The 10,879-nt window shown below is 59.5% G+C and overlaps 1 protein-coding gene across 1 annotated transcript; it reads left to right on the top strand.

Annotated features, from left to right (window-relative positions):
* Positions 1–3,833: 3,833 nt before the first annotated feature.
* On the top strand, positions 3,834–9,819 carry LOC309648230 (uncharacterized protein). Its single transcript, XM_082436659.1, has 6 exons — positions 3,834–3,885; positions 4,263–4,353; positions 4,998–5,075; positions 5,820–5,946; positions 6,273–6,389; positions 7,010–9,819. Exons 4-6 carry the CDS (start codon positions 5,826–5,828, stop codon positions 8,407–8,409), a joined length of 1,638 nt encoding a protein of 545 aa, XP_082292785.1. The 5' UTR covers positions 3,834–3,885; positions 4,263–4,353; positions 4,998–5,075; positions 5,820–5,825; the 3' UTR covers positions 8,410–9,819.
* Positions 9,820–10,879: the final 1,060 nt, after the last annotated feature.

The raw sequence follows: 10,879 nt of genomic DNA, 5'->3' as shown, positions 1-10,879 counted from the left end.
TTTCCCTGGAGGACTTGAAGCAGCAAGACCCCTTGTACCACAAGAGGACAGAGTGCCACCCGCTGCCCTCCCAGCCCATCCTCAGAGGCAGGTGGACATTGCTGTCGCCTCTGAGAATCTGACCCCTGTGCAGGCTGGCAGTGACCCATGTCTGTTCTCTGCCTCCAGGGCCATAGCCCTAGCTCAGAGTTGATGTAACCAACCTGGCTTTATTGTCACACAGTCCGGAGCAGTCGGAGGTAAGGGGAGGAGTTGCCCCCAGGACATCACAGGTGCCCAGGGCAGACCTAACCTGTCCATGAAGCAGAGCAGCTTCCCCTGAGCTGCCAGCAGACACTTTGTGGGGCCCTTGATCAGAGCGGGTCAGTTCCTGGCTACCACACAATTAGAGCCCCTGGGGCTTCTCCCCACTGGGGAGGGGCTCTGCATGGAGCCCCACCTTCAGCTGCTTCTGGTGTTAGCGGAGGCTTGGGCTGAACCAGGAGCCTCTCCCCCGTGTCCCTAGGTACACAGCTTCCTCAGGTACTGCAGCCAGGTGTCTTTGAAGGTGGGTGCACAGGTGTCACTGGGGTGGGCTTTCTGGCTTTCAGGGGCTGCCTGGTGGTCCTGGCCTGTGATACTGACCGCACTGGTACGGATACACTCTGCCCAGATGGCACCCCTCCTCCCCTCCGGGCCTCATGGTGGCCCTGGGGGGTTGGGACTTCTTCACAAGTGTGTGTCTTGTGATACACCCAGGAATAATTCCATGGACATCTTTGGTGGGGGGCATTATTCTGCTGACCAGGAAGGGGAGGCTGAATTAAAGGGCCTGACCGGAAGAGTGGGAAAAGGGAATGTGTCAGATGTGGAGGCCCAAGATGGGCCCACCCACCTCCACCTTCACCCAGCCCCCCATCCCTTCTCCACATGGAAGCCAAAGGGATTCTTGTCAAATCAGATCAGGTCACTTCTCTAGTCACACATCTCCCCAGATCCCACCCCTCACCCCCCCAGGATAAAGGCCTAGCATGAATCCTTCTCCCCTAAGGCTTTCTGGTCCCACCAGAAGTAAAGAACTTCAGGTTTCCTGAATGCCCGCCTGCAGGCTTGCCTCCAAGCCTTTGCACATGCTGGTCCCTCTGAAACAGGAGGGAAGGGGGCAGGGCACAACCTTTAAAAGAATGACACACATAGGACATGACAAAAACTGCTTAGAACCAACTAGGTCCAAGATGGCAGAAGATTCAACTTCCAGTGGACCTTGAGACTCATTTTATGTTCGCTGTAATACATTAGCTAAATGACACACCCACAGACGCCATGACAGTTCTGAGGTCAACCATAAAAGGTCAAAAAGTGGGTGGCGGCCCAATTCCTGGAAATCTCCACCCCTTCCCCCAAAATACTTGGAATAATCCTCCCACTCATTAGTCTATGAAATTACCCAGACCATAAAAACTAACCACCCCATATTTCGGGGCCTCTCGGCTTCTGAGATGGCCCACACTCTGTGGAGTGTGTTTCTCCCAAGGCAGTTATTGCCTTTTGAGACAGACCGCATTCTACCTATGGAATATGTATGTGTCTAAATAAATCCATTTCTTACCTATCACTTTGTATCTCACTGAATTCTTTCTGCGATGAGACATAAAGAACCTGAGCTTCATTAAGTCCTGAGACCAAGTGTGTCATCTCAGTTAAAATATGGGGGGTTAGGGCTTCCCTGGTGGTGCAGTGGTTAAGAATCCGCCCGCCAATGCAGGGAACACGAGTTCGAGCTCTGGTCCGGGAAGATCCCACATGCCACAGAGCAACTAAGCCCATGAGCCACAACTACTGAGCCTCCGCTCTAGAGCCCGCAAGCCACAACTACTGAAGCTCACGCGCCTAGAGCCCGTGCTCCCCAACAAGAGAAGCCACCGCAATGAGAAGCCCTCGTACCACAACGAAGAGTAGCCCCACTCACCGCAACTAGAGAAAGCCCGCGCACAGCAACGAAGACCCAACACAGCCAAAAATAAATACAAGAAATAAATTTTAAAAAAAATACTGGGGGTTGGGACTTCCCTGGCGGTCCAATGGTTAAGATTCCACGCTTTCACTACAGGGGGTGTGGCTTTGATCCCAGGTTGGGGAACTAGGATCCCCATGCCGGGCGGCACGGACGAAAAAAGAGACCGTGGGTTCAAGTCCCAATCTGGGTTTAGGCTGGGTTCTAGTCTCGGCACGTGGGTTCAAGGTGCACCTCACGTGGGACTTGAACATTCTTTTTTTTTTAAAAAATTATTTATTTATTTGTCTGCACCGGCCCTTAGTCATTGCTGCATGCAGGATCTCCATTGCGGCATGCGGGATCTTTAGTTGCGGCATGTGGGCTCTTAGCTGCAGCATGTGGGACCTAGTTCCCTGACTAGGGATGAACCCAGGCCCCCTGAATCGGGAGGGCGGAGTCTTAACCACTGGACCACCAGGGAGGGACTCAAACATTCTTTGTTTACTGGAATGGCAAGAAACATTCCCTACCCACAAATACATTAGATTTTCTTCATTTATTTCAAAGTGAGCAAAATTTACACACAAATACTCCAAAACTGATGTTATCTCTTGCATTACAAGTATTTACAAAGAGTAATGATACTGCAGACAGAGCTGATATAGATGTTATAACAATCACTTATAACTTACCTAGGGAGGTAAGCAGGGAGGGAGACAGAGTGAATGAAATCGACACAGATTGGTTCCATATTAACTTACAATAGCCCTATGCGGTGGGTACCACTACTGTCCCATTTTGTGTATGAGGACTAAGAACCCTGAAAAAAAGACTCTCAGAGTGAAACAACAAAGAGAAAACCTTTTCCTCTCTGTCAGCAGTAGTCAGTCTGCATTGAGACTACCCTTCCGTTTGACTTTATGTGTCGTACCCATGTAGGTTGCCCCCTCCCCCCAAAATAAAGGAACAGGGAATCAACACCATGACGTGCGGGGCAAGGCAAGACGTAGACGACCTAGGGACAAGTGCGTCTGGGAAAGTACTTTGTGCGCGGCCCAGTTGAGCCAAGAAACAGATGGTGGAGGAAGTCTCAGAATGATTTCAGACGCTAGAAAAAGTTAGGCTAGGGCCTTGCGACTCGACGTGGGGGCTGTTCCCAACCATAACGGGACGCTGACCCGCGGGGGTCACACACAGCCCTGGTGCAAGGCCCCAGGAGGCAGGGATGGGATGGGACCCCCGTCGTGCTCCGTCCCTGGTGCTGCGCTGGGCGGGGGTGGGAGGTGGGGGGGCCCTCCTGGGGGGCCCCCCCCTCCCTCCCGGGGCCTCAGAAATTCATCGTTCACCCGCAGCGCTGACGGCCCCGCCAGGACCCCACCCCACGCGCAGCCCGGAAGCCTGGCGCTGCTGCAGACTCCACTTCCCAGCGGCCCCGGCGGCGGCGCTTGGCCGTTGCCGTGGAGACCAGGCGCGCTCCGCCTACCACGCCGGCAGCCAGAAGGCTCTGCGCGTGCGTCCGCAGCGCGCCACTGGCCAATGAGGGCTCGCGAGATTGGACCTCCGGCGTCCGGGACTGTCACTTGGCTGCCGGCGTCGGGCCACGCCGGTGACGGCCGGAGAGCGCTGGGTCGGGGCAGGTTTTGCGGAAGGGTCTGGAGACCCGAGGTGCGGGCAGCGTGGACGTGCGGGCGGAGATCCGAGGCACGGGCAGCCGAGCCCGGGGGCCCACGGCCAGTCCCCGGCCTCAGTTTCCCGGGGTGCGGCGTGGGCGCCCCCCGAGCCACGTGCTCTCCGGCCTCCACGCCGTCCCGACGCGGCGCCCTTGACGGACTGGGAGAGAGGCCCGGAGCCTGAGCGCCCGCACCTTTCTGCAGGTTCCGATGGCGGCGGCGCAGACAGACCCGGCGCAGGTGAGTAGCGGGAACCCCAGGCCCCCACCCACCCGGATGCCTCCTCCATGGCCCCGAGCCCCGATCGAGGGAGGCACTTTACCTGGACGTCTTGTCTTCCCCTCGCGCTTCGTCCTAGGCCCTGCTGTCCCGGTCGGTTGGGAGTGCACGCGTGGGATCCCCACTTCTGGCAGCTAAGGGGGTGAGGTGTGGAAGGAAGTTCCAAGGGGAGGGTCCCCCGTCTGCAAAAGCTGGGAGGGAAGCCTGAGTGTAGGCGCTTCCGGAACTGAGCTGCTCGGCGGGGAGAATATATGTATGTCTGAAAGGGCAGGCCGAGGAGTTAAGACTATCCCGAGGGCACCGGGAGACTGGACATGCTTTAAATTACGATTTTTTAGGGTATTCCACCTATTGTTGAGCGGAGAACAGAAGCAGAGGGGCGTGGCGGTATGCAGGGAGGAGGCTGCTGCCACAGTCCGGGCAGTGCAGGTGCGAAAAGCCGTTGGATTCTGGATAGATCTGCTGATGCATCAAGTGCGGGGTGTGCGGGAGTGTCCTGCGTGAAGGGCCATTCTAAGGTTTTCCGCCGGAGCACCCAAAAGAATGGAGCTGCCTAGCACTTTCACAGGTCCTCCCCCGGGCAGTGGGGCCAGGATTTGGTAGCTGGTGCTGAAATTGAAAACCCTTGATTGTATCCTTGCCCTGGGACTGTGCCAGTGGCAACTGTCAGTCAATGGGACAGAGAAAAAAAGAACGGAGCTGCTGTAGACAAAATTAGGAATTTGAAGGGAAAGTAGGTTTCAGGGGGAAATTGGGAAGAGTCTGTGCTGTCTCAGAGTGGAGGTGTCACATGGGCCTGGAATTGTAGATGTCCAAGGACAGAGTCCTGATGTTCTGAGTGAGGTAGAGCCTGGGAATAAAACTTAGGAAGAGGGCATCTCACAGACTCAGCCAGGGGTAGGCATGGGCAGTTAGGGCTCTAGGGAGATGAGGAATGGCTGGCAGTCCCTGGGGCTCTCAGGGGAATTCTGGCAGGCGGCTGAGGGAAGGGAAGGTGGCAGCCAAGTGAGGAGGAAATAGAGGGGGCCTGGCTATGGAGGGAGGAGGGATATGGCTTCTTGTGTGCCCACCAGATCCTTGGGGCCACCCCTGTGGCAACTGGAGGGGATCAGCCAGTCCTTCAAGTTCAAAGAGCAGCCTTGAAATGTCAGGCAAGTTCAGCAGGAGAGGGCATCCCTACAGGGATGGGCATGTCCTGGGGGCTCTGCAGCTGGAACTTGTACAGTTACGTATGCAAGAGCAATGAGGGCACCTTTGGGGAGGCTCAGCTTGTGCAAAGGCTGGAGAATGAGTGGACGCCAGGGGCTGACCTTGGTATGGCAGCCAGCAGAAGGCCAGGGGCTTGGGGCTTCCCTGGTGGCGCAGTGGTTGAGAATCTGCCTGCCAATGCAGGGGACACGGGTTCGAGCCCTGGTCTGGGAAGATCCCACATGCCACGGAGCAACTAGGCCCGTGAGCCACAATTGCTGAGCCTGCGCGTCTGGAGCCTGTGCTCTGCAACAGGAGAGGCCGCGGTGATGGGAGGCCTGCGCACCGCGATGAAGAGTGGCCCCCGCTCGCCACAACTAGAGAAAGCCCTCGCACAGAAACGAAGACCCAACACAGCCATAAATAAATAAATAAATAAAAATTAAACTTAAAAAAAAAGAAGGCCAGGGGCTTCCCCTGGCTGCCCTGTGTAGAGTGGCCAGGTGGCATTAAAGAGGCATCTATGGCCTAGATGGGGAAGGTGGAGGGGAGGGTCCAGACAGGTGAGGGAAGTCCCGTCTGCAGAGCCTTGGGGGAGGAGGCTGAGCACCTGAGGGACGTGAGCGGAGGTGGTCTTTGGGGCAGGGAGCTGGGTCTCGGTTCACACGGCTATAGCTTAGATCATGTCCATCTTCCAACTCTTGTAGGGCCTGATGGCCTTTGAAGACGTGGCTGTGTACTTCTCCCGGGAGGAGTGGGGGCTCCTGGATGCAGCCCAGAGGGCTCTGTACCGCTGTGTGATGCTGGAGAACTTCACCCTCCTGGCCTCGCTGGGTAAGCCCTGGGTCCTCCATGGGGAGCTCATCTGTTGCCAGGCTAGACTGCCAGCACTAACCTCTTACCACCCGGCGGCCTGTGGGCAGCCACATGTCCTCTGGCTGAGTGTCCCTGTTAGCTGTGGTGCCTCTGTGCTCAGTCCCCTTCTGGTGCTGCCAACACGGTTCTCCTCACAGGAACCATCGAGCTGCTCCGAGAGCCCTGCCCTGTGATGCGACCTCGGGTATCCTTGGTTGCACAGATGATGCCGTCCGTGGCCCACGAAGCCCTGACTCCTGCCATCTGCCAGGGTTGACCCCTCACTTGCTTGTCTTCTCTCACAGGACTCTCTGTCTCCCGACCCCGTGTGGTCATCCAGCTTGAGTGTGGCGAGGAGCCCTGGGTTCTCAATGGGACAGATGTGACCCTGGCCAGGAATGCCCAGAGGAGGCCGAGCCCTGGTGAGTGGGGGCTCAGGGGTGTGAGCTTGGGGCCAACCTATGGCCAAGCTTCCGTCCACCTTCCCTCCTGGACGCTCTCCTCTCCAGCTTCCCACCCGACTGATTCCTTTCACCATCAGCCTCTTTTGGAGGCTCCGGCTTTGGCTGCCCTTGAAGGGGAGCTCCAAGGGCCACCCCCAGGCCATGGTGAGACCTGCTCAGAATCCCACCCTCAGGCAGTCTGTGTGGCCTCAGACCCTGCCCGTCTTCCCTCACCACCTCATCTGTGGGGCCGTTTGTTCACGTGTTCATCTTTGAGCACTTGCAGTGGCCAGTCCCGTTCTCGGCATTGGGGACACAGCCTTGCCCAGATCGCTCCTGGTCCTGCCTTTGTGGGGTTGACCCTGCTAGGGGAGAGGCAGTCAGTAAGCAGAGTTGGTGAGTAAAATCTGTTACATCAGGTAGCCATCAGTGTAAGGGGCAAAGCCGCCTGGGGGGTGCCCTGGGACGGGCTCCGTGCAGGAAGGGAGTCCGGCCCCTGCTCCTCTCCCCAGCTTCCACGCCCGGTCCTGTGGGCCCCCTTGCCTACCCACGCGGCCTGTCTGGGAGGACCCAGGCATCCACCGTTTCTCCTCCTTCAGGTTCCCCTCATCTGGCAGAGGACAGAGATGTTTCTGGAGAAGCAGCATTGCCAGGGGCCTTCCAGGACGGCCCCCCTCTGGCACCGACTAGGGTTCTCCCCAGCGCTGGTGCCTCCGAGCGTGGGAAGAGCCTGGAGGGTCGGCGCGGCGTATCCCCCTCTCGGGAGAGGAAACCCACAGGGGTGTCTGTGATCTACTGGGAAAGCGGCGAGGCCAGCGTCAGCCTGCGGCTGACCTCTTCTCTGCGGGCCCCACCCGGGGGGAAGGCCCTCGCGGACCACCCTGCGCCAGGCAAGCAGCCGAGGGCGTCGGAGCGGCAGAAGCTGTACGCACGCGAGGCCCCGGGGAGAGCGTTCCCGGGCGCCCCAGAGGCTCAGGGGGCCCGAGGCATGGGTGAGGCTTGGCGCGAGCCTCAGAGGCTGCTCACTGTCCCAGAGCCCCCGACCTGGGCCGAACTGGGCGAGGCCCTGCACGCTGGCCCCGGCCTCCTCTCTGGGGAGAAGCCCTTCGAGTGCAGGGCGTGCAGCAAAGTGTTCGTCAAGAGCTCGGACCTGCTGAAGCACCTGCGCACCCACACCGGGGAGCGGCCGTACGAGTGCGCGCAATGCGGCAAGGCCTTCAGCCAGACGTCGCACCTGACGCAGCACCAGCGCATCCACAGCGGAGAGACGCCCTACACCTGCCCGGCCTGTGGCCAGGCCTTCCGGCACAGCTCCTCGCTGGTGCGGCACCAGCGCATCCACACGGCCGAGAAGGCCTTCCGCTGTGCCGAGTGCGGCAAGGCCTTCAGCCACCGCTCCAACCTCAGCCAGCACCGCAAGATCCACGCCGGCGGCCGGCCCTACGCGTGCACGCGCTGCGGCCGCAGCTTCTGCCGCAACTCGCACCTGATCCAGCACGAGCGCACGCACACGGGCGAGAAGCCCTTCGCCTGCGCGCTCTGCGGGGCCGCCTTCAGCCAGGGCTCGTCGCTCTTCAAGCACCGGCGCGTGCACACCGGCGAGAAGCCCTTCGCCTGCGCGCAGTGCGGCCGCGCCTTCAGCCATAGCTCCAACCTCAGGCAGCACCGGCTGCTGCACACGGGAGAGCGGCCTTTCCGTTGCTCGGACTGCGGCAAGGCCTTTGCCAAGGGCGCCGTGCTGCTCAGCCACCGACGCATCCACACGGGCGAGAAGCCCTTCGTGTGCGCGCAGTGCGGCCGCGCCTTCCGCGAGCGCCCGGCCCTCTTCCACCACCAGAGGCTCCACACCGGTGAGAAGCCAGCGCGGCGGCCCCGGGCCGGCCCGCTCCCCCAGGCCAGGCCTCCTTCGGGGGCATCGTCCGAAGGCACACTGGGGAGGGAAGCCGGGCCCACTGCCCCCTCGGGCCCAGCCACGGTTCCGAAGACGGCTGAGCCGTGAGGTCGCAGCCCCGACCTTCCCCCGCCTGTTGCGAGTCCCTTCCATAGGCACGGAGCCCCGCCCTCTGCAGAGCCAGGCTGTGGAGCAGCTCTGCGCGTGCGTGCGCTGCCGTTCCCCCTGCACGTGGTGACAAGATCTGCCTCTTGTCAGCCCCAGCTCACTCCTCCAGCCCCAGGCGGTCGCGCTGCACAAAGGTCAGGGGGAGGCCGGCACGGTGCTGCTAGCTCGCCCATATTTTGACTGTGCGCGCGAACGGGAAGCGCTGCGGTGGGGCGGAGGTGGTCCTGAGAACTTTCTGAGGTTTACGCCCAGCCTGCAGGGTCTGTGTGGAACCTCTCCACCCCCACCCCCAGCGTATTCCCCCAGCCCTCGGTTCATCCAGGGCTTCCTGGGAACAGGCCCAGAAGACAGGACGTCATGGGGGAGGCAGGTACTGGCTTCGGACAAGTGGCTGGGCTCTGAGCCTCAGCTCCCTCTAGGGGAGAGAAAAGATTCAGCCCTGCAGAGGGCATTTGCAGCACCCTGACAGGCAGCATCTTGATAAGGGCCAATACGTGCCAACCGCCAGCGCCCGTTCGGAGCCCTGCACAGCTTCTCCTGACAGCTCTGTGAGGTGGCTGCTGTGGCTGGTATCCCCACTTCTCAGATGAGGAGACTGAGGCACAGAGAGGGGATGTGAGTTGCACAACAGCAGGGCCACTGGCCCAGCATCCAGAGAGCTCACCACTTTACGCCCACACTTAGCCTGCCAGCTCTGAGGGTCGGGTGAAGCCTGCCTGGCTCCCTGCTCATGGCAGACCCTCAGGAGGTGGAGGAGGGTGGAGGCGGGAAGTCCCCGGGTGAAGGACAGAGATTGAGAGTGATGCTTCGCCAGCTGTGCTGGTGCATTCAGAGTGTGGTCCAAGCCTCAGCTTCGGCCGTGTCCTGTCGTTACCAAAGTCAGCGATACAGGAGCCTTTCCATCCCCACTGCCTTGACTGGAGGTGACCATAACAACAGGTGCAGAGGAGACAAGATGGGGCTGCTTGGTTCTCTGGGGTCCAGTGGCCACGTGCCTGCCATTACCTAAGGCTGTGTGTGGCGCCCTCCCAAGATCCCCTCCCCAGTGTGACATAACCCACAGGGTGGGGACACTGAGGCAGACAAGTTTGGTGGGGGCCTGGTTGGCTTCTTGTGGCCTTCAACAGACCAGCCCCATCTCCACCTTGGGCCTCACCCGCAGGGAAGTTAATGGTGTTTTCACTGGGGGTAAAAAAAGACTAGAACTTACGGCTTGGAATGGATGTACATTGTAAATTCTCGCACGGCACTGTGTAGGTCCACAGCCTCAGCCTCCAGGTCACGGTTCAGAAGGTTTTAACAAGACAGAGTCCAGAGAGGCTCTCTAATAAAGGTTTCTTTTTAAAAACATGTGAGTGGTAGCAGCCTGAAACTGGTGTCATCCCAGCACGATGCAAACGTGTCATCACACAGCTGCAGGGACTTGGCTTCAACCCTGGTCCCTTTGAGAGGCCTCAGGGTAGAGGTGCAGCCTGTCTGCGGCCCACCGGAGGTCTGTGTCCCCTTGGCAGCCAGGAGACCTGGGCAGGGCGGGGCTGCCCCAAGCAGCAGCTCTGCTGGGACATGAGCCTTTGTGGATCCAGGCCCTGGAGTCTGAGGCACGGGGCACATGTGGAGACCCGAAAGGTCGACCCCAACCCAGTGGGTGCTCCAGTTCAATCACCTCGCAGGTATCTGCCATTACCAAAGAGCAGAGACATGACACCCCCAACTCTCCACCTGCCAGCAGGGTTCCACCCCTGAAACCTCACAAGTTCCTGCAAGGAAAGGAGACATGGGGGTGGGGAGAATAGTCACACAGGGCCAGGCTCCCCAAGCCTCCTCAAGGGCAGGTCCCCCGAGCCACTGTCCGGCCCTCTGGGGGCCCATCCTCTCTCTGACCTGGTCCATGCCCTGGCCTTGCCCTATTTCATCTTCCCCCAGGCTGGCCCCCGTGAGGGATTCTTGAGCAGCTCACTTCAGGGTCAGTGTGGATGGCTATGAGATGCAGACAAACCCCACAGAGCTTACAGAAGGCTATTGTAGGGAGCCCATGGGATTCAGGAGCAAAGGAATGTTGACATCAAGTGGATGCCCAGAGAGTCACTTGCAACCTTTTTTGCATCTTGGACAGAAGCTGGGCCTGGTGCTCTATCCTGTCTCCCCACCAGCCTCCTCCCTGCTTCACTGAGCCTTTCCTGCCTGTGTGCTTGGCCCTTCCTATCCCTCCTTTCCTCCACCCTCTCGAGCCCACCCTCCCAGCACCAGCGGTGGTCAGAGGCTCCAGCCCTGTTCCTGTGGGAACAGCAAGCATGAGCACCCGCCTTCCCCCATGTCTTGGCCCCTAAGTTGTCCTCCCCCAAACCTTTTTGGTCATGTTGGGCCACGTCCTGCCAGGCTGACCCTTCCACTCAACCGTGAACGGGTCATG

Source organism: Balaenoptera physalus (assembly GCF_965194825.1).
Source record: "Balaenoptera physalus genome assembly, chromosome: 19".
NCBI classification, from domain to species: Eukaryota; Metazoa; Chordata; class Mammalia; order Artiodactyla; family Balaenopteridae; genus Balaenoptera; species Balaenoptera physalus.
This window is presented reverse-complemented; position numbering and strand designations above follow the sequence as displayed.